Genomic DNA, 22,619 nt, shown 5'->3' on the forward strand with positions numbered 1-22,619 from the left:
CGCCCAAGACTTTGTCCAGCCCGGCCTTGAACACTGCCAGGGATGGAGTAAGCATTTTTTTGACTAGAATTGAATAAGGGAAGTTCTGGGCATCCCAACATTACTCTGGTGTGTCAAATGAGAAGAAATCAGGGCTAAGTGAACATGCCTTTTTTGCTCATTCTGAAGACAGTAAAAAATTAATCCAAACAGATTTCAGTCACAGCTGAGTGACAGGTAACAAATTAGACACGAGACCATGACACACAGATTCAGACCAGCAGTTCTGCAGTAAAATTTTACAGCAGAGAGCTTTACCCAGGGTTATTTCTTTTCATACAGTGCTGTCATAAACATTTCATAAATAATTCTACTAGGAGTATGCATGATTTATAAAATGTCTGGGAGGAGCAGGCTGGCACAGTCTCTACTTGCCTTTGAGCAGCAGCTTTCCCTCTTGCACACTGTTGTTTGTACTTGTAAAATTGAGTCAGATATAATTTCAACAACCCTGAATCTTCTGTACAAGAGATTAAAAACAAGAGTGCTCCTTGCTCCAGAAGAAAAAGGTATTTCAATAGTAAATTACGTACTGAAAGCTACTTAAGACATTAATTTAACTCTTTTGTACCGTGAAAGCTAAAGAGTTCTCAAAAATAAAACCAAATGCATTCCATGGAACTAAATGTATGCTTCAGGCAAAGTGTTTCTCTTTAAAATAACTCTGGAGGACATAATAATAGAAAATCTTAAGGTTTGCCATTTAATTTCTAAGATTAGATGCAACTACTTACTTTCATAGAGCTCTACAATTTTTGTTTTATCACCTGTGAAGACACTAGCAGGGGTATTGCATACACATGTAACACCATCTGTACGCAGTGGATGACAAGAAGTCTGTATCATCTCAGCACTGACCCACATGGTGCAGTACATTTGCTTACTCACTGACTGGCTAGGAGCTTTGCATGAGACCAAACTAGTTGAGGTTTAACCCAAAGTCAACACAGTGTTGAGATATTTTTCTCTCAAGTTGTTCACAGATTTAGGTTTGCCCAATTCTGAAATGTCAAATGACATTAACAGCTTTTTTTTCAAGGGCACTTGTAGCCCTTTCTCTTGGATCTGGATTTTCTCACTGTGCTTTGTTTGTGTCATCTGCACTGGATTACTGCCACATGTTCCACGCAGGGTTGTGCTTCAAGAGGATTTTGAAAATATAGCTGAGTAGAAAATGAGACAACCAAAATATTTTGTCATGCTAAACTCATAATGTACACTGTACTTGTTAACAGGAAGACTAACCTACACGCACGCAGGAGTAAGTCAAGATGTTACACTGATTCACAAAGGCCTCAACAAGTTGTTTTGCTGTCTGAGGCACTCCATGTGCTGATTACACTATCACAGTAGGTGAGGCACACTGGACTTGAGTTCCCAAACTGCAATTTCTAAAGTCTGCAGGCAGCAATCTGCAAGGAGCACTCCTAACTAACATTATCTTCGTCTGTTGGCAGACCCAAGGTCAAGCTGAGAACAACATTTTCACACGTCTTCTCTCTTTTCTAACTGTATTGACAATATATTGCACTGGGCTAGCATATAGCTTTTCTTGAAGGTCATCTTTTATTTCAGAGTGTATTTATATTTTTAATAATATTAAATGATGGGAATTAAATTCTTGTTGATTTAGAAAATAGAATTATTATACATCTGTCTAGTACCTATACCAGAACTTTTCATCCTTCAGAGTATAAAAAGATCAATATGTAGAATAAGGAACGATTGTTTGTTGAAATAATGCTAGAAATATCCACGTAGGGATACAATGGAATCTATCTTTAAATTAAATTATCTAACATTAGCATTCAAAACCCAGACATGATTTATTTCAACAGTGATCTCTCTGTGGTAATTCACATTTTCAAGCAGAAAGACTCCCTTATACTCACAGTTCAATTCCCTACTGCTCATCTTCCTCATACATGAAAACACAAGATACTCTTGACATTTAACCCTGCAATGGTGAACAAGTCAGGCTTGATCACGCAAAGTTCACACTTGACTTGAAGCATGTTGAGTAATTCATTAAATTCCACAAGAATACTTGCGCTATCTGTATCTGAGCCAAAGTATTCACCAGCTCGAAGAGTTTAAAACACTGCAGGACCCTTGAAGGGAAAGCAGGCACATATTGCAGGGAAATAACCACAACAAAGCCATGTAGTCATCAACCAGGTCCCAACTGTTTGTTCTATACCCTATCAGGCTGGCAGTATTTGTTAATCACAAATTCTATCTGGAAAGATGGAATGACATAGAAGCTTCTTTTGCAAACTGATCCATTATACAATTTTGAACCACTGTCAGTATTCCTTAGTTATTCAACCCATCGAGGGATTATAATCAGAGAAGAGCACTTACCTTATATTTAATGGGAGTTTTCACAGAAGTGCTAATTAACACAATATACAGCGATAATGAAGATCAGTGTCAACAGATATAAAATGGAAGTAAATTTCACAATTAAAATATTAAATCAGAAGCACTGGATGAGAAAGCAGAGACATAAAATTCTGTCACTGCAAATCACAGGCAACCATGTAACAGATACATGGTCCAGAAAGAATATCTCCAGGTTCTCACCATACATCACAAGCCACAAACCAGCTACAGAATCCTATGTATCCTAAAGAATAGAAGGGCACAGAAACCTAGAACGTATCACAGAAAAGCCAGAGATACTGAAGAGAGCTGCCATGTGTTAAATGGCAATCACAGCAGGGAATCTGATAGATCAATGTTCACATAAATCTGAGAAGTATTCTGTGTCCCGTGTCACCAAGAGGCACAGACACCCCTGTGGATGAGAAAGTATCGTAGGCACAGGGACAATCTGTATGACAGTGCTGCTACCACACTGTGTGACTTGGAAATACCCTTTCTGCTGAGCCATGCTACAAAAGCTTAATACGAGAAAGCTCATTGCAACTCCAGAGATTTCTTAGAGGAACCAGCACTATTTTTTGACATGAGAAGTGAAAGTCTAGTTGAGAATCAGTAAACAGGAGGATAATTAAGATGAACAGAATTAGTATTTTTATACAGGGCTCAACCATCAAGTGCATGGTAAATGATGCATAACTCAAGCTCATCAGAAATAATCCTTCTAATGTGGTTCCCTTCAAGAGAGGAAAATCCCATTAAATCTCTCTATGATACAATTCTGGCTTTCCTTTAGCCTCTCATGGCTTGTTTAATGCTCCTTTGCTGAATTTCACATTACTGCTCCTTTGCAAACCTTCCAAATGAGAAGCTGGTGTTACAATGATGGCTGAGAAAGCAGGGGTTTGTTTATTAGTTCTGTAAACTTACATTGAAGAAATTTGTCTTGTTCCTCTCACAAAAGAGGCCCTGTGCAGGCATGTGCTTCAGCTGCTGCCAGGGGACCCCACTGCCCAGCAGCACGTCGCGTGCCCACTGCAGGTTCTGTGGACAAAAAGCGGCAGGTGAGTTGCAGGCAGAGGACAGAAATGCCACCACAGGTAGAAGTTTAAAGCATTCACTCGCTTTTATTTATTAATGCATTGTCATTTTTCATTTTCCACATAGATGCTGTTACAACAGTATCTGTGGAGGCATGTGATTTGGAGAAGACATCCCTCAGCAGAGAGAAGCCAACTTGCTTCTTGGAGCAAGCATCCAGAGTGATCAGCCCCCACACACTAGTCAGTCACCTACAGCTGCTGAATCCAGCCTCATACCATCAAGTTCTGTTTTCTTGTCTTTTTTTTTTAACCTGTCTCCATTTCATTGAGATCCACCCTCCAGCTCTTATCACCTGCAGAGACATGAACTACAGGTATATTTAAAACATCTTAAATTTTTTTGTTAAAAGCTGAATTTTATTGCTCAGTATAAAATAATTTACATATAAAAATATAAAGTTTCTCAGCAAACAGTGGAACTTCTGTCCTGGGTATTCTGCAGCCTTCCTCCACAGAGCAGGCCCCACACTGCCCCCCAGCCCCTTGTTTTCCTACACACATGCTCTGGAACATGCCCCTCAGCTCTCCCCTTAGGCTAACGACCTGCAAGGCATTAGCCCAAGTGTAGCAGAAGAGCTTTAGGCATAGACTACAGTCTTCTTTTAGTGGGGTGGGGAATTCAGGCCTTTAACCCCTACCAGCCATTGCCCTCCATGTAATTTCACTTAACTTCTCTGGAAAAGTCCATGCTTGTCATCAAATTTGGTTAACACTGCTCAGTGAGTTAACAAGAATGTATCAATAGGAGACTAAATGATAGACAACAATCAAAAATTTATAGAAGCACTACGCCTCTAAGAGTTCAATACATGAACATCTTTTGTGTAGTTGAGAACTAGGGACAGCTGCTGGCTCCAGGCAAAACATTAGTAACAGATGGGACAATTATTAATTGTAAGGTTTCACTGATGGAAGTTTTGCTTTACGTAATTTCTTATTTCAGTACTAGAAATTAGCATTCAAGTTGCATTAGACTGGCTTTTTTAGAAACAACTTCAGTACAGAGCAGATTAAAAAAAGAGGAAGATGTGTGGTCCACACAGCCAAAAGAGAATGTTGAATTCTGATTTGTTTTCTCTGGGCTGGAAATACGCTTTTGTGAATAATAAATTTGATTAAATCATATCCACCAAAGTATATTCCAGTCAGACTTTTTTTTTTTTTATTATCAAAGTTCTTATCCTGTCTTCCAGATCAGTTTCTTTACAAGGCTTTGGTTAAACAGTAAAATCCCTGCTCAATCGTAAGTGCTTTTGTCCTAATGACAGTAATCATGCAGAAATCTCCCATGTCTTACCAGAATTGGAGCATCCCCTCCAGCAAAATGCTGATTATGGATTTAAGTGCAAAAGGGCTGAACATTGGAAATACTAACCAGACATTTATGGATGTCAAAAATCCTTCATTCAGAGAGCTGATACAGGTACTTACACAGGACCTTCATGATTATAGCGTACAACAGTCAAGGGGATTTGCAGAGATTTCTTTTGGTGTGGAACAAATACATGTACACTCATAAACATCACCAGGTGCCTTCTGGCTAGTCAGAGGACCCAGAAAATTTAATTATTATCACTCAGTATCAAATTTAATTAAGACTGTAGAAATCAAAGTATGTAAACTTAACTGTAGACTAACTTCTTCCTACGGTACTTCTTTTGTAATACGTATTTCTGTAATCCTATTAACCTAAGCCTGCAGAATACTTTGAAATACATACAGAAGAAAATATGATAAAGAACCTACAAAAACCTGGTCTTCCATGAAAGTCATCCTGTTTTGAGTAAAATCAGAATCCAGCACAAATAAGCCTATCATAACATCCAAGATCCAGCATGTAAATGCTGTATTTTATGCCAATCAGTCATCAGAAAACTAAGTAAATTTCAAGTGTGAAAACAAAGTAAAAAATTGCCTAATGTGTGGCAATCTGAATCTTCCAGTTAAAATATCACCTGAAAATTAAACAAAACCAAAAACCTTCAAGCAAGGCACCACCACAAAGCTTAAATATAAAATCCCAGTCTAAAATTTTAGCTGTGGATTTATTCCTGAATCTAAGTTTTATGATGAAAATGTTAAGAGACCATTAAGTGTAGTGTCATGCTCTGGTGATCTCCTGTGCACGTTACACTGACCATCCATAGGCATGTATCTGGTACATATAATTCAGAGGCTTTTAATGAACAAAATGATGACAGTAACCCAGCTAGGAGGAAAAAAGATCATTCGGACAAATGGGACAATTACCAGGTAACTTCACGCAAACAAAACTAATAGGAATAAAAGATGTAGTTACAGATTTTCCACTACCCTTCTCCTTTAATCAGCATGATCAGTTATTCCCAGTGAATACGCCTGAACAGGTCTCAACTCATTAGATTTCACTGAGTCTGCTCTGCTTAGTTTTTAGCTGATGAAGTTATTAGGAGTGGGTGAAGGGATCCAGGACATAGCAAAAAAGATTTATTCTTCTTGGCATACGGCTTGCTAGTCTGAAATGCTGGATTTGGCTGTCTGACTCAGGGCAATTATGAAGTACTCTTTCCAGTTCAGCTGCTGCTTCCCACGTCTTTATCACCCCAAGATTCAATGACAAGATGACTGACAGGTAGAATAACTTGCAAAAAAATTTACCAGCATTGTTGAAGTTGAAAAGGAAAACCTCTTACGGTTAACCAAGTGGAAATCTGACTCACCTGAGATGGATACATCTTAACGGAATGGTGTCAGAAGACACTTTTACCTAAATTTGAAACTCTGCGAAGTGTTGCTGAGAGATGTACAAAACAACCTTCTATACCTTAATCTTTCCCTCTATTTTCTTTTGTAGTCTGTTAGAAGGCTTTGTTTCAAAAAATACCTGGTACTACTGTATCAAATAAAAGCAAAACTAAAAAGACTACTGACCTTGAAGGGTAGCCTTTTGAATGAACCGTTATTACCAGACTGTTGCAACTTGAATTGCTTACATACATTATGCTAGCAGATTATGCCTGTCTTCTATGTATATATTAAATATATATATAATCTTTTTACATACATTTGTACACGCATGTATTATGCCTAGTTTGACTAAATTGCCATGCTACTGACATTATGTTATACCTGACATTAATTTCCCCATTAAGGGCTCTGTTAATAATAAACATCATAGAAAATACAAGCTTAAAATACCCCCTAAGTCATACAAACAGTATCTGTGAGCTGATTCTTCCAGGACTTACATAGTATTTTTTATTTTGAGATTAAAAAAGCATCTAAGTAAATATTTTTATTTCCTGACAACCTGCTGGTTGCAGAGTATGCGACCAGTTGTACATACTGATCCATACAGACCATAAGGCAAACACTTCTCACAGAACTTGTTAGTTATATTGACAAACAGCATCTTGCCAAATCCTGTCTTCTCCTTCCAAACTCATCAGTGCCAACACTCATTCTGGAGGTAAAAATCACAAAGGATGAAGACTTTACGTCAACACAGATACAAGGTGAATGGGAAACTAAAACTACTGCCCAAACTGGCAGTGAAAATTCATCCTTACTTTCCTGCACATTTATTCCAACAAAAAACAGCTATATACAAATTTGCTCTGGTAACAGGATAAAACAGAGAGAAATAGCCTCCAAATAGTAAGCAGGGGAAAACCAAAATGTTGAAAGATTTTGAAAAGATGTTAAAAAAAGCAAGCCAGTAATACTGTAAAATGGAAGAAAACAGTTTGCATATGAAAACTTGTTTTTCTATGCACTATGGAGACCTGCCAATCCTCTCCTTCCCAGCCAACCATGAAGTTTGGCCATCAGTCTAAATTCTTCATACAAATTCCTGGCACTGGTGCATAAATGCTGGATTTTCCAAGATGGTTATATGCATTTAAAAATCAATTTCAGCTTTCTAAAATCCACCAGTAATCCACTCTGCCCCCACAGCAACTCCACCTGATGTAATTTATCTTATTTTTTGAAATCAGGTTTATCATCATACTCCTTACTCCACTTACTTACTGCTGAAAATGCATAGCTGCATTTTGTGGTTTAACTTTGTTCAGGAGTATAACTCCCACTGAAGACATATTAGTGTACCATTAAAACACAGACATTTGACATTGCTCTACAAAAGCCTGAATGAGTCATCAAAGAAAGAAAATTCCAACCTCATGAAAGTATGCAGTGTACATATATCAGTAGGAAGATTTTTTTTGCAGTGTTAAGTAGTTGTCATAAAACAGGACAGTAAAAGCCAACAATGCCCTAGTTAAAGCCACCTGGTAACTACTGGGCTCAAACAGGCAGGATTCAATTTTTCTGAATTCCAAGAGGAGGTAGATTTAGACAACAATGTGTATTTCACCCAGAAAACCATTACAAATCACTAAATTGTTATTTATATAGGGAGAGACAAACAAAAAGAAATAGAAAAGGCTGCACCAGGAAATTTAAAACAAAAAAAATATTTTGCAAGTAGGTCCTCAAGCAAGGACATGGTATTTGAACCAATAAATTGAAAACAGGCAGCCTTTTTTGTTGAATGTTGATTAAAAAAATCATTTGTCAGCAACAGTAATGACAGATTGCAGGAATCTACAGCTCCTATTAATGATTAGTTCCATGGAAAAAATAACAACTGCCACATACAAACAGCATAAGAATGTTTTCAAAACAAACTATCTTTAAAAAATGGTAGTATTTTTCTGGATAATCACTGTACAGCCAAATGGAACATTCATCACCTTTCAGTAGATCTGTAAGACATGCTACTGCTCAATTCACAGCAGTGCTCTTGGTATGTTTTCTGCTATGAGGCGAGGAGTATGATTTGTTTCCATTCCCTTCCCTTCCCTGTTATTCACACAAGCTTCAGTACTGGTGGGGAGAGAATTCAGGAAGCCATGCAGTGCAGCATATGACATAACACAAGACTTCCAAATACAAAATCTGTGAGTTCAAACCTTCATTATGGCAACTAGAGAAATAACTCTGATAATTTCAACCTACTGTTCAGACACAATTTACTGATACTTCAGAAGGACAAATTATTATAATAACTGAAGTATGCAGAAGTAAAATTAAGACATAACTCTAAAACCAAACCAATGATAATTCATAGCAGAATGCTTTTAAAATTAATTTTATTATGAAGAAGGGTCATGCTGGAGGAAGCATGTTATTTTTTCCCCTCAAACAAGAACTGATACTATTACAGTCACCAAATCATTGTTATTCCTGATAATCCAAAATCTCCAGCTCATGAACAGTAGGATCTTAGGTACTGACTTTCACTTAGTGATTTCTAAGCTGTAAATAATTGTCTTGCTCAAGATGACCTCTGTTCTCTGACAGTAGGAAAATTTTCATTCTACAAAGATCCAAGACACCCAGAAAGCCTGTCTGTCACATGATGTGTTTATACCAATACTGATGAATTTCTGCTTCCAAGTCACTTTTCAGTCCACTTATTCAGTAAAATAATTGCTGACATTTTTGTGAGAACATCTTAGTTTATGTAACATATCTAAAAGGTAATTCTCTGCTGAATGACAAAAATTACCTACTTCAGTAATAAAGAATTTTTTAACTCAACTGGTCTCACACACATGTATCAGACAATCTAGAAGCTGTTCCAATCCAAAGCACAGTTCCAATCCAAACTGCAAAACAAACTTACTTGTTCTATTTTAACACTGACACTTCTGAACTAGCATGAATGACAATACAGTTTGCTTACTCAGGCAATAAACACAGATAGTCAGCTCTTGTGCCAGTGGCCTGCTCACCTTGTGTGTTTTGCTGTACGTGTACAGATATGCCAGTCTGTAGAGGCTCTTGTAGTGCTGAGGAAAGCGGCTGAGGCACAGACAGAAGGAGGAAATACACTGCTCTGTCAGGAACTTCCGCTGTTCCTCAAGGTCTGCTGGAAGACCATGAGGAAACTCAGATGTATCTCCACAAGGTTCAGCTTTCTTTTTGCAGTCCCACTGTGAGGGTGGGGGGATTGTAGTTTTGATGGGATTGCCAGCAGCAGTCTGAGACTCCACCAGAATCTTTTGGCCAGTAGGCTCAGTAGGGTGGTAAGATTCTGAGCTCTCCAACAGCTCTTCTGACTTTCCTGCAACTGGAACATTAAGAGAAGACAAAAGTGATAATGGAAATTACAAACTGGCAAATGAAATAAACAAAATAACAAAAATTAAATGCAACAAATGGTAATCCTTCTCTTCATTAAAGCACAGACAGAGTGGTTCCTAAGAAAATTATGACTGTTCCTGATGTTCAATGAGTAAGTAATCTTCAGCATATTAACAGAGCCACACACTGATCTCTCCATTGTCTTTTTCTGGATTTTCCCCTGAGCAATAGTAAGAACTCAGCACCCCTTACACAATGCAGAATTTTATATATTGTTGGAAGATGGGGAAGGAGGGGAGAAAACAACAAAATAAAGGTGTAATTCAGTAAAATTCTACTGTAAAGAAAGGAAAAAAGAACAGAAAATTAAAGTCATCCTGCCAAGTTAAATATTATTCTTAACAATTTACCTAGAAGAACACAATTCCAGAATATAATTTAGGCTTGGACAGACTGATTAGCAGCTAACCTGGTCTTCTGGATAATGTAGGACCTACAGTTCCACATATGGTAACTCAGTTCAATTGACCCATCTTTTATTAGAGGATACCAAATCTTACTTCAGAAAACATCTGTTACAGTTGGAGCTTCCACATTTCATTATTGCTGAAAACATGCCTGCTACATGCAGATGAATTTTTTTAAACTGCGTGAACTGGCAAAAAAGACTTAACATGCCTCAAACAGCCACAGCACGGAAAGGTGGGCAAAATTTATACATTGGGCTTGTTTGTCTTTCCTACTGGAATCTGGCCTCTTTATTTACTGCCACATCCAACTGTGCAAACATCAGACAAAGGGAAATTCCAGTTAATGGATATCGAAACAAATTTTCCAGTGGAATACAGAACACTTAGTGCTATAATATATGGAGAAAACTGGTAGACAGCAATTCCACTTCTCCACTGAAATAAAGTATCCAATGGAATAAAACATCTAATTTCACTACTTGTACTCTTCTATGTACTGAGTATCAAGCTGCTATTGGCCAGAAAAGAGCATCTATACCTAGGGAGAAGAAAAAATGTTTTGTTTGAGATTAGCTTCTAATGACTACTCCTTAAATTATTTAGAAATTGGAAACATTGAGGAAAGAGTAAATAAAAACCTAGAAGAAGGCAAGCCAGTCAAAGGACCACCACAGGCATCAGTTTATCATTATTCTTGTCTTTATAAGGTTTAACAGGTAGTACAAACTGGGATGATGGTCACGGAAGCAAAGCACAGTTCCAATTTTAAGCTACACGTACATGCAGCAGTAACGCCTACTTAAAATCCTCACTCACACTGCAGCATATTTCAGTGCTTCTGCATGCCAGAAGAAACATTTTAATGATAATATGCCAGCTGACATTATCTATTAAATCAGGCATACTCTTTTCCTCTGTAGATCCCATGGTCTCTTTGCTGGGCATCATGGCATCAGCACAGATAGTAGAAATCCTCTTCTCTGTGTAAGTCTTCCTAAGGCTGTCTTGAGAACTGGCAGGCTCATTAAACATATCTTGTGTGGAACTGGAGTCAGACAGCACCGCTGCAGTGCTATCCTGACTCCTCTCTGCAAAAGAGATAAAGAAGGAATGCACCACTTCACAATCATCAAGCTGTTACCTGCATCTTAGTAACAGCAACATCGAACTGCAATCACTCTGCAAACCTCTGACAAGTCCAATACAGGATCCTTAACAACCCCTAATTCTGTTGTCCAAAAGGTATTTATTTTCTTTTACGTTGTCTACTTCAACTAATCATTTTCATCTCACCTCTTTCTGCTAAGAAATTAAAACCCCAGTCTTCTTTCACTAGGTATTATTAACACTAATGCAATAGAAAGCTCACTGCCCCACCACATTTCTTCCTAGAATATTACCCTGGAATCTGATTCAAAAGCAGTGATGTTCAACTTTCAAAAACAGTTAGACTAAGGACCCAATAAATATTTCATCTAGTATAGACTTTAAAATTTCCTGGGTTTACTGTGCTGTTTCCCTTGAAAAGCGCCCAGTATAATTTTGAGTCTAACATAAGCAAAGCTCAAGCGGCAAGAGAAAGCCATGAACAATAATACTGGTAAAAATTACTCATGAAGGACAGAAATCTCAGTACCATTAGAGGGCAAAGACTTACAGGAGTGATCATGGATGCCATCTATCCTGCAGGTGTTAGATGCTGTTCACCAAATGTTCTGAAAGGTGATTTCATATGGCAAATAAACAATTCATCAAAGAACTAGGTCTAATAGACAGGAAAACTCTCGGACTTCAAGGCAGTAGACAGAAGAATAGAAGTGACTTTGCCTTGACAAACTGCAGTAGTGAACATTGGCTGCTGACTACGTTACAGTGGTACCTGATCATGACTTTATCATGGGGGATAAAATTCACACCTCAGAACAAACAGCCAAGTGGAAAACTTCCACCCATGTCTGGAACCTGTCTGATATAACCCAAGTTCATTTACATCAAGAGGCAACCCTGCATGACTAAAAACTACAGCGTCATATCTCCAACAGGAAGATGCATGCATATTCCCACTGAGATGGGAAACTGGCATTTTCTGTAATATTGTGCCAACATAATTCAGTGTCCAACACAAAATTCCAATACAGGCAATTGTCTCCAATTCTGCAGCCTAAAGGATTAATTTCCAGTTTCTGCTGAAGATACAGGAATAGCTTAACCAAGAGGCGCATTACCTCTATTGTCTAGGGAGTTTCACTGCATTCTTTCTTAGTCATTCCTTTTCTTGATAAAATCAAAAAAGAAAATCTTAAAAAAGCAAAAGCCCTTGCTTTGAGATGAGCTGATAATTTAATTAAATTTCTTCTGTTCCATCTGAATTGCACTTGTTCAGGAGAGAGCTAAGGGCCTCCTATGAATTTATTTTATCAAGAAAAAAATCCCTCTGCAAAACTTCAATTTGCAGATCAGGTTCTGCTTATTAGGATTCCAATAAAATTAAACCAGATTTTATGCACTCCATAGGTTTTTCACCACCACACAAAGAAATCCTTCCCTTTCAGTGAACAGATCTTAATAAAACTCCCTCTTAAAAAAGAATAGGGGAACAGCATTTGCTTCCTAATTGGAAGTTATATAGTTCGTTAATGATGACAAGTTTTATATAGAAAGAATGTAATTATAAAGAAGGGGAAGAGAAGGCTTCTGAAGAGAGGTCAGTCAAGCTTTAAATGACTCATTTGTAAAGCTTTAATAACCTTCTGTGGTACAAATGGATACTATTGAACTCCCAGTTGACATCAGGAAAAGACTGACAGTATCTACCTTGGCTTTTTTTAAGGAAAGTTTCTGCATCTGTGGCAAAGAGGCTGAATTACTCATCTAGGGAAGAAAAAAAAAAATTGCCCATTTCCAACTGTTGCCATAAGCCTGGAGATCAGTTCTAATGTGTGGGTTATGACAGATGAAGCATTAGAATGTAAATCAAGAACTGCTAGACCAATATGCAACAGTGCTGTCAGATCACTAGGAAATTACACTAACTTATCAGCATGCAAAAACAGACAGTGATTTAGCATGTTAAATTTCAAATGTATGCATGACAGGGAAGCTTTTCCCTGTGGGGAGTAAATGGAAATGCCTCCATACAATTAGCTAGCTATTTTGATTGGAAATATCTATTAAAACAAGGGTAGGTCTAGATATGTATGTTCATCCTCCTTTTCTTTCAATATGCTAACTATATACAAAAATAACCTTCCTGATATTAACACTGAACTCTAATAACTGAGAAGCAGAGGAAGACTCTACTTTTGAGACAACCTCCTATTATTTTAGATACCTCTTTAATGCAATAGATGCTTTCAAACTAAGTGAGCTTGATGAAAAACACTGGAGTATTCAAAAAATTAGCATCAGCCACCAGTTATTAGTGTTAATTTCTCAGAAGTCACAGAGGATGTGTAAAGTTCCAGGGAACAGAAAATGAAGTGTAGTACCTAACTCTACAAAGGATAAAAGGTCAAAGCTATTAGCGAGCTGGCCTTCATTTTCCACAGAATTATCTGAGCATAAATAAATCCATCTATAAGTACCTAAAAGATAACAAGATCAGCAGTAGAAAATGTATGTATGTATCCCAGCACATATATTCACATGTGCCTGTAAAGAATTAGTGATTCTCAAACGAGAAATGGCCAAAATGTCATGCTATTGTAAAAGCAATTCAGCAAACTAGCATGCTTGAATGTATAATCAGTAACTTCAACAGAAAAAATACATGAGAGTCTTCCTGTTCTACTGAGCACTAATGAAAATTAAGCTTAATTATGGTGTCTTAATTATTTGGGACTCACATTTAAAAAAAATACACTGAGTAACTAGAATGAATTCAGAGGAGAGGAGAAAAAACGAGATGGCATATAAGAAAATCATTGGGAGAACTGGACTTCAAAATGATAAGGAGAATTTCCAAATACATATAATTAACCAAAATAAAAATGCAGTAACTGCTCTTTGTATTCACTAAGTACAGAGCAAGAGGCAATGGGTTTTAATTCCCCCTTAGTCTTTAGCTTAATTCTTACATACAGTTAAAAATTGCACAGAGAACCTACAGAATCACTGGAGGTTTTCAAGCAGCTATCATTTGTTAGGCTACCCAAGATGTATCTTAATATAATAAAAAAGCTCTGTCAATATCTAAGTCCTGCAGTATGTAATGCAGAACTCATGGCAACTGCACCAAGTCACATCCTAACTCTGCCTTATTAAAAAAATATCTATGCGACAGATCTCACGCAATAAAGGTGGGTTGTTCACAGGCTGTGGATGTACATACTCTCTCTTCGTCCTGCCTGCCTGGCACCATATCTCCCCTCTTCACCTACATGTATGAGCATTTTCCTTTATTGGTGTGTAGTCAGAAACATGATGTATCACACACTTCTCATTCTTGAAACAGATTCCACCAATAACAAAAGAAAACATTCAGCTCTGTATCAAAGGCACTTCGCACATTATTTAAAACAAAAGAATTGCAGAGATTTGCATGGGAGCAGATTAACTTCTTGAGGGCAGCAAGTCCTCTGAATGCTTAAAGGGAGTTCTCTTATGAGTCAAAGATGAGAATCTATGTTTTGTCTGGCTGCACTGAGCACTGAATATGTTTCTGTAACCTGCAGTCCTATATTGTGTTCTTCTGTCTTCAAGTGCAGAGCAGCAGAGTATCTCATCAATGTTCCATTTATTTAGTGAAATCCTTTTTACATAATCTCACACTAAACACCAGTGTGATATTTTTACTGATCAAAGAGAGATTGAATTGGGGAAAGGTAATAAACTGGATGTGATTCATTATTCAGTGTGGTCCAGTACGCAGTCCCCATGAACATCCAGTACCATGTGCCAGAAAAGGGTATGTATGTACTGCAGACCAAAAGGTTTCATTTTAAACCGCTGCAGAGAGAGAATTTTGAAGGGTAAGATTTTAACGTTCCGAAAGGTAACGTGGATGTTCTTTTTGTGGACAGAAATATCCACTCCATCTTAGAAGCTTATTTAGCTTAGTGTGAGCAACAACCTGGTGCATACAGTTTCTCAGAGATCACCTTTGTCTCATCAGGATGTTGAGAAGCCCCGTTTACAAAAAACTGTGCATCTTCGTAACATTTGCAGGGTTACAGACCAACAAACTATGAAGTGAGACTTCTCCCACAGCATGAAGCAAGTAGCCTTTCCCAGTGAGTGTATCATGCAGGTTTAGCCAATTACTAAAAGCAAGCCGTGACAGGTAAAAGCAGGAAGAGGATGCCTGGGGAACAGAGATTTGTATAAAGGTTAGAGGCAGCACGGGCAATATTGGTTGCAAAAGCAATCAGGCAAAGACAAACACAAAAAAGGACAATTACATCTAACTACACACAACATACCACGACATGGGTGAAGACTTCAACAACATGACATTTTAACACTGCAATAGTAATGGATACTGAATGCATCACCTGCAATACCACCACAATATGGAACTGGGTATCAACACAAGGAAGGCATATTACAGCAAAAAAAGACCTCACAACAATCTCCCAGTCCACATTTTGGGAAACAAATTTCTCATTCAGGGTTTTGGTTTTTTGTTTTTTTTTTTACTTGAATACTTTTACTGCCTTCTGAGCACAAAACTTAGGTACATTTAAACTGCTTGAAGTCTGTACTGCAGTTGGTCTTTACTGACCACATACATCCAGCCTGTATAAAGGAGGACAATGAGTATACCTGGTCTGGTATATAACACTGGCCATTTAGCAGTGCAAATATGGTGATATCCCAGATAATAACAGTCTTTGTCCCTCCTGAATTCCTGTTTTTTCTTGTTTCCTACTTTGCTCTTGGAAAATAAAGAGAGTTTAATCCTCAGGCTTCTACCATCAAATGCCAGTTTTCAATTTGGAGGGTTATAAAACAGCAACAGGCCAGGGTGATGACAGGAAAGACAGGATTAACAGAAGGAAGGAAAAGATGTTGCTGAGTGGAAGGACAAGAAAAGAGAAAGGAAGCTGCCTACTTTACACACATGACAGCAGCTAGTCAGCCAGCAAATAACAGCTGCCACTCAGCAATACTTCTGTCTCCTTGAAAAAGAAGTTTAGTTATTCACAAGCTGTATTTACTGGTTCCTTTCTCCCATTTCTATTAAATATACAACTTAAAATTAGTATTACCAGCATTCGCTGGATATAAAGCTTTTTAATACTCTCGGCTTTAACAGTGATTTCTGCATATCCTGGCTTTTTAAAGACTTCCAGTGCTGAAGTGTTGTAGTGCTGCACTATCCCCAGGAACATATTACAATGTTTTACCTTTTTTCTAAATAGTATTTCCTAATAATACTCTAACACTATTTTCTAATGTCCAGATTGAAAATGCACTTGAAGCCTAATACCTGTTCCGTCTCCAATAGACAAGGAAATCCTGGGGTTTTGCCTCTAACTGTTTGTACAGCCTTCAAAACTGTTTAGGTTACAGTGGTCTTCTTCTTAAACAAACCATCCCAATTCCTCCTCTCCTTCCTCACAGGACATGTTTTCTTGAAGCATAGCACACAAAATGCTCAAAAGAGTTCTCCTAGGTCAGCAATGACAGGGATCCCAAATAGCATGTTTTGCTTGTTGTAACATAAGAGAACTTTGTAGGTAAAGACTCATGTAATGGTCTTAATTTATGTCACAGATGATGAACAATACCGATACAAGACTAAGAGTAAATAAGAGTATTGCCAGGCCTCAGAAAGAATAAACATTCAGGGTGAATTTAGGCCAAATTATTTGTTCTGTGAACAACAATACAGACAGTTCCTTTTGTTGTAGGAATGGTTAAAAAAACCCCAACTTCTAAAGAGTAGTCAAATGATGGGTATTTTCTTGCTATTTTTAGGAATGGCACAATAGAAATGCAGCCATCGGTTTTCTTCAGTGATGTGACTAAGTAAGATGTCAAGAGCATTTTACTTTAAAGGTATAGATTTTAACACAAGTAAAATGCAAATGCAGGCAGAGGAGCACAATATATGCAATAATATAAAAGTGGAAGACTTCTGAGTGTGGTTCAGCCTGTTAGCTTTCCTTCCATCTGAACTGCCTCAAAGCAAATATTTCAGTTTCCTGGGGCTCTCCAATATGCTCTATCCAGAATATAGTTGTGCCAGCAACTTACAAAACATGAATGATGCACTACTTTGCAATTTTACCTGTTATGGCTGCACACAGCCTTAGTAAAGATCCCCCTAACTCTGCTTCTTTCAGCAGCTAACAATTTGAATTGCTTGACAGCAGCGAAGCTCCGTCCTAGCTAGGCTAAACTAGCAGACCCAAGAACTGCTGCTTCAGCCCCAGCAGAGGTAGACATTCCTTGGTTCACACCTTCAGGCTTTGCTAAGAAGCCAACTTTGCTGCCATCAGGCAATTAGCATTTCACAGTCTGTAGTATCTTACTTTGAGTGAATGTACTAATAACATGTATTGGAATATTTATCTAGCTTATGTATCTCCTGGGAACATTTCAACAGTCTCCAGGACCTAAGCAGATACAGTTTTAAGCAGAACTGCTTCTCGCAGGGAATGTTATTTAGGGAATATTTAAATATTTACTTCCTTCTGTGTTTGCTGTGTCAAAAAACGTCAAAAGGCTAATATAAGACCCTGGTCCCTACATAACCCATTCACACTAACACACTACGTATGATATCAAAACAGTCCAATGAATTATTCTTGATTAAAATATAAGAATAAATAAAATGAACATTTCTCTAGTTAGTGAAAGCAATGAAGTATCTTTCAGTTTCACCAAGAATTATTTGCTAGGGAAAATGAATAAATTCACCTTGCAGAGTTTCCAGGCATAGGAACATTTGTCTCAAAACTATGTCAACAAAGTTATTAAAAATTACCATTCTTCAGAAAATGACAGTAGGAAGCAGCCCACCCTCCAGAATAAATTCATATCAAGCAAAGCTTTTCTGTGGGGCCTGACACATTCTACCAACACTAAGGTATATATTGCATGTATTTTACTCCTCCTTGAGTGCTGATATTTATATAAAACCAGATGGATAAACAAATGGCTAGAAAAGCAGAATCAGAATAAAATTCCTAGCCAAATAATAATGTCAGGTTACTTAAATAGTAACTTAACTTTTACTATACATGTATGTTGCAAAATCTTCAATAACACTATGATACCACCCTACCTTCTGCATTTACAAGCCAATAATTTATTGTGTAACTTTATATCCTATAGAGATGAGCTGCTAACCAGTCATTGTAAATGATAAAGAAAAATTAAAAGATGAAGTCTACTGCACTGTCATGCAAATCACTTCGTGCTGATACACAATATATCCAAAATAGTTGCCACATGCCTCCGTCAAAAAAAGGATAATATTGTTTTGTTTTGCCTTTTAAACAATTTTCCTTGTTTCAGTCACAATTCAAATTTTCACACGGTCATTTCACACAGGCACTGAAACAGTGTCCAGTCTTAAAAAGACTGAACCCACATTTTTCCTTACAAGAGCAGACAGACATTTAGCTCTGAAGAAAAAAAATAAATTTAAAAATAAAAAAGAAATCACAGAAAATTCAATGAGCTGCATGCTCCTCCTATCAACATTCCTGTTTTGGTTAAGTGATAGGTGCCAGTGGTGGCAGGTGACAACTTTGAATTTTGTACTTAAAGCTCTGAGTGTATTTTAAAGCACTGTATTTATAAAGATTATAAGGTTCAATATTGCCCGTGTTACCACAGACCCATCACCCTCCTTAAAATGAGCAGTTTGATCATTCCTGCTAGAGCCCCTCCCTGTGCTGCCAGTATTGAGAACAGGGACTGTACCGTCCGGCGTTGCCTGTTGACGGGGTTTTTTACATTTGACGTAATCGTGGTCAACTGGAGTGGCTGTGTAAGGTGGGGATGTCAGACCTGGACCGCAGGAGGAGGGGATGGAAGTCCCAGGGCCTGGCACTGTTCCAGCTGAAGAGTGAGAGTCTTCATCAATCATGCAAGTTTTTTCCCTGGGAGAGGCATGAAAAAGGATAGTGTTAACATACTAGGGACACACACAAAGAACAAAAAGAGACTACATGTGTCCTGTGTTCAGCTACAGCAGTCATTTTTCTCCTTCTCAGTAGCTGGTGCAGTGCTGTGTTTTTGACTTTCAGCCTGGGAACAATGCTGATAACACTGATGTCTTTAGTTGTTGCTAAGTAATGTTTACTCTGAGCAAGGACTTTTCTCAGTCTCATGCTCTGCCAGGGAGGAGGGGAAACCAGGAGGAAGCAGAGACAGGACACCCGACCCAAACTGTCCAAAGGGGTATTCCATACCACGGCAGGTCATGCCCAGTATATAAACTGTGGGGAGTTAACCTGGAAGGCCCAGATCCCTGCGTGGGTCAGGCTGGGTATCAGCCGGCATGTGGTGAGCAATTGTATCCTCTCCCCTTGTTATTTCCCTTACCATTATTATTATTGGTGGTAGTAGCAGTGGTTTTGTATTATACCTTAGTTACTGGACTACTCTTAGCTCAACCCATGGGAGTTACATTCTTTCGATTCTCCTCCCCATCCCTCCAGGAGGAGGGGGAGGATGGATGAGGCGGGGAGTGAGTGAGTGGCTGCGTGGTTCTGAGTTACTGGCTGGGCTTAAACCATGACAACATGTTCTTACAATATTCCCAGTACAGTCATCAAATCTTACTAATAAATTCTAAATGATGGAATTTTAGTACAGGTTATATTCCTCCATTGTCACCAGTCAATAGTAAAACATTATTTTGTAGTTGTTAATGAGACAAATTCTGAGGACTAAAGTCTCTTATCCTTGAAAACAAAGGCCATTTGCTTTTGTAGTGTTATTAGTTGATTAAAAAAATAATTTTATTAATAAATAAAACCAGTGCCTTCAAAATGGGTCACAAGATCAAAATTGTTCTCTTTTGTTCCTTTCCCATCTGCACTAGGCCAATTATTGAGAACATCTCAGGGCAGCATATAATCTTACTGCTCATGATGCCTGAAAACTTCAAGCATTAGAATTAATTCTAATCACGTTGTTTTGTTCACATTTCATTCAGCTTCATTTTAGTAGTTTATTACACAGTATTTATCAGTATGCTTTCAGAGGATAATCCTGGAAATTAACACTCACTTTTCTGCAACTTTTGGGGTGTTCTTCTCCTCACCCCTGGCAAATGGTCCCTCAGAAGCTTCTTTCATGAAACTAACTAGTATCTCTGCATCTACTCCAGAGTCTGGTTTCCCCACAAGTTTCAAAATAGAAGCATGAAGTCGAAAGTATACCTAGAAAACACCAAAGTCCATTTGGTCAGTAGAGAATTCATAACTCTGCAATCTAGTACAAATAGCCTCTTCTCTGAAGAAACCGCAGGAAAAGTCAGTCATCTGTTACCTAAACTTACCTGAATAGGACTTTTCTTGCCTTTGAAAGTTACTTATAAATTACAAGATTCTGAACACTAAAAATTTTACACAACCTTTGGAATACAACAATGAAAGCAGACCTGGTCTGCTTGGAGGCAAAGCACCACTGAGTATGTTCTAGACGCACTATTTTTACCAGCCAACACAGTAAAAGCAAAGGCATGATTACTATTCCAACTCATACATGAGCTTATGCATTTATAGATATGAGATGCTTGTGAAACCTACACATTTTATTTTGATAAAAGCTGACTAATGAACCGTATACAGCAAAATCAAGAAGTGGGATTTCTGTATGCCAGTCCAATACTGAGAGTGTATACATAAACTGTCTTTTAAACAAAACCAGCCTAACATGATCCATTTTATTCTCCAGTCAGTCCTGTAAATGTTCCCATGTACTTAAGCTATTCACATAATATGAACTAATAATAACTAGTATTCCATTATCTGTAGAGAACAAGGTTTTCAAACCTACATATTTAACTTTCTTTTACCTCCAATGCTTCCATGGCAAGTTCTGGTGGATTATGGTAGTGAATTTTCTTTGGATATCGGGCAGCCTCCTCATGCAAGTAATGGCCTGCCTGTTTGTAATGCAGCAGATAGACAACAGGAGGCTGTTTCTGCTTCTCTGCAATCTTTCCCAGCATGTAGTGAATAAGCCACTCCTCTTCATCACCATCTCCCTCACAGCGAGATGCTGACGTAAAACACAGCTTGGCTGTCTCCAACATACTGTCCCGACGCTCCTCCATCTGTGATTGAGCAAAGTGTTGAGAATACATGAATTCACTGTGCTGGGATGAAAGGTTCTAGAAATATATTCCTGCATATAAAAGTGCATAAACAAGGTATGTCATTTAAAACACTTTCAACCTGAACATATCCAAGTGATCAAATATACCCTGACAACACATAAAATGTGTTTCTGGATAGGTTTTTGTTCATTTCAGTAACTACTGACACAAATATCCAGAACAAAACAGTAAGACAGAAGTGTAAGAATATGCACGTAAATCTGAAAAATATCAAACCAATATATGTGTCTACAAAAATTTTTCCACTTTTTCAGAGCTGTAATTAGGTTACCTTTTCAAAGAATAAAAGACACTTTCTTTTGTTCTGCAGCTAAAGTCTGCCAGGACCACTACAGACCATTATCATTTGTGAAGAAACGTATTTTTTCCTTCTTGCAGTGCATATAATTTTGAGCTGAATATTGCAAGAATACCCTCCCCCCATGTCTCAAAGAAATGAAAACCACCAGCATAAATTAAACTGCCAGTAAAGTCACCTAAAAAACTAGATCAAAAGATGCATACATGTAATTTTCTCTCTCAGAAAAAGAAATCTATAAATTTAAATTCTTGGGTTACAAGAGTAGCCTCATCAGTTGTTGCATTTCAAAAACTATAACCAACCTTTCCTTTCCTAAATATTTTGTAATGAGAAGAGAATAATAAAGGTTTTATGTATGAGAAACACATTACTGATGAATGGAGATTATATTGTTCCTATTTATCTTTGATTATAATAGAGCTTTTCTTAGTAAATATGTGGGTTTAATATATTCAAATGGAAGATTCAAGTAGTCCTAAACAAACATTCTCATTTAATCCACAACTGAAGATAGCTGTTCTGTACTGTACCTTTTATCTGATAAGATGAAGTAACTCCAGCATCATCCCTGAAATTCTTCAGCAAGTCCCTTATAGCCAAGAGGCCACAAGACAGTAGTAACACCAAAGTTTTGATAGATCAAAGGCATAAAAATGTAACAACTTAATTTTCTGAGTAGTTACTTTTGGAGCTCTTGGATGTAATAACCCTCAGAAAGAAAATCCTATTGTTAGTTGTCATTTCAAATATACTACTTAATAAACCACGTTCTCCTTTAATATGTGTGCTTACATCATCTTTCTTCTAAGGTCAAACAGTATGGAAGTGTCTATAGGATGTGCAATGCTCAGGCACAAGACGCATCACCTGGAAACAAAGGATGT

At 37.7% G+C, this 22,619-nt stretch overlaps 1 protein-coding gene across 1 annotated transcript in view; it reads right to left on the reverse strand.

Annotated features, from left to right (window-relative positions):
- Positions 1–3,354: 3,354 nt before the first annotated feature.
- The window catches only part of LOC104404828 (calcineurin-binding protein cabin-1-like), a gene marked incomplete at both ends in the record, with an annotated part of 44,617 nt that continues 25,352 nt past the window's right edge, over positions 3,355–22,619 (reverse strand). The window contains 6 exon segments of the mRNA XM_010013356.1: positions 3,355–3,468; positions 9,308–9,645; positions 11,035–11,217; positions 19,007–19,185; positions 20,321–20,472; positions 21,111–21,371. Coding sequence (XP_010011658.1) covers positions 3,355–3,468; positions 9,308–9,645; positions 11,035–11,217; positions 19,007–19,185; positions 20,321–20,472; positions 21,111–21,371 — 1,227 coding nt within the window.

This window comes from Nestor notabilis, unplaced genomic scaffold (assembly GCF_000696875.1).
Source record: "Nestor notabilis isolate BGI_N333 unplaced genomic scaffold, ASM69687v1 scaffold8614, whole genome shotgun sequence".
Lineage (NCBI taxonomy): Eukaryota > Metazoa > Chordata > Aves > Psittaciformes > Psittacidae > Nestor > Nestor notabilis.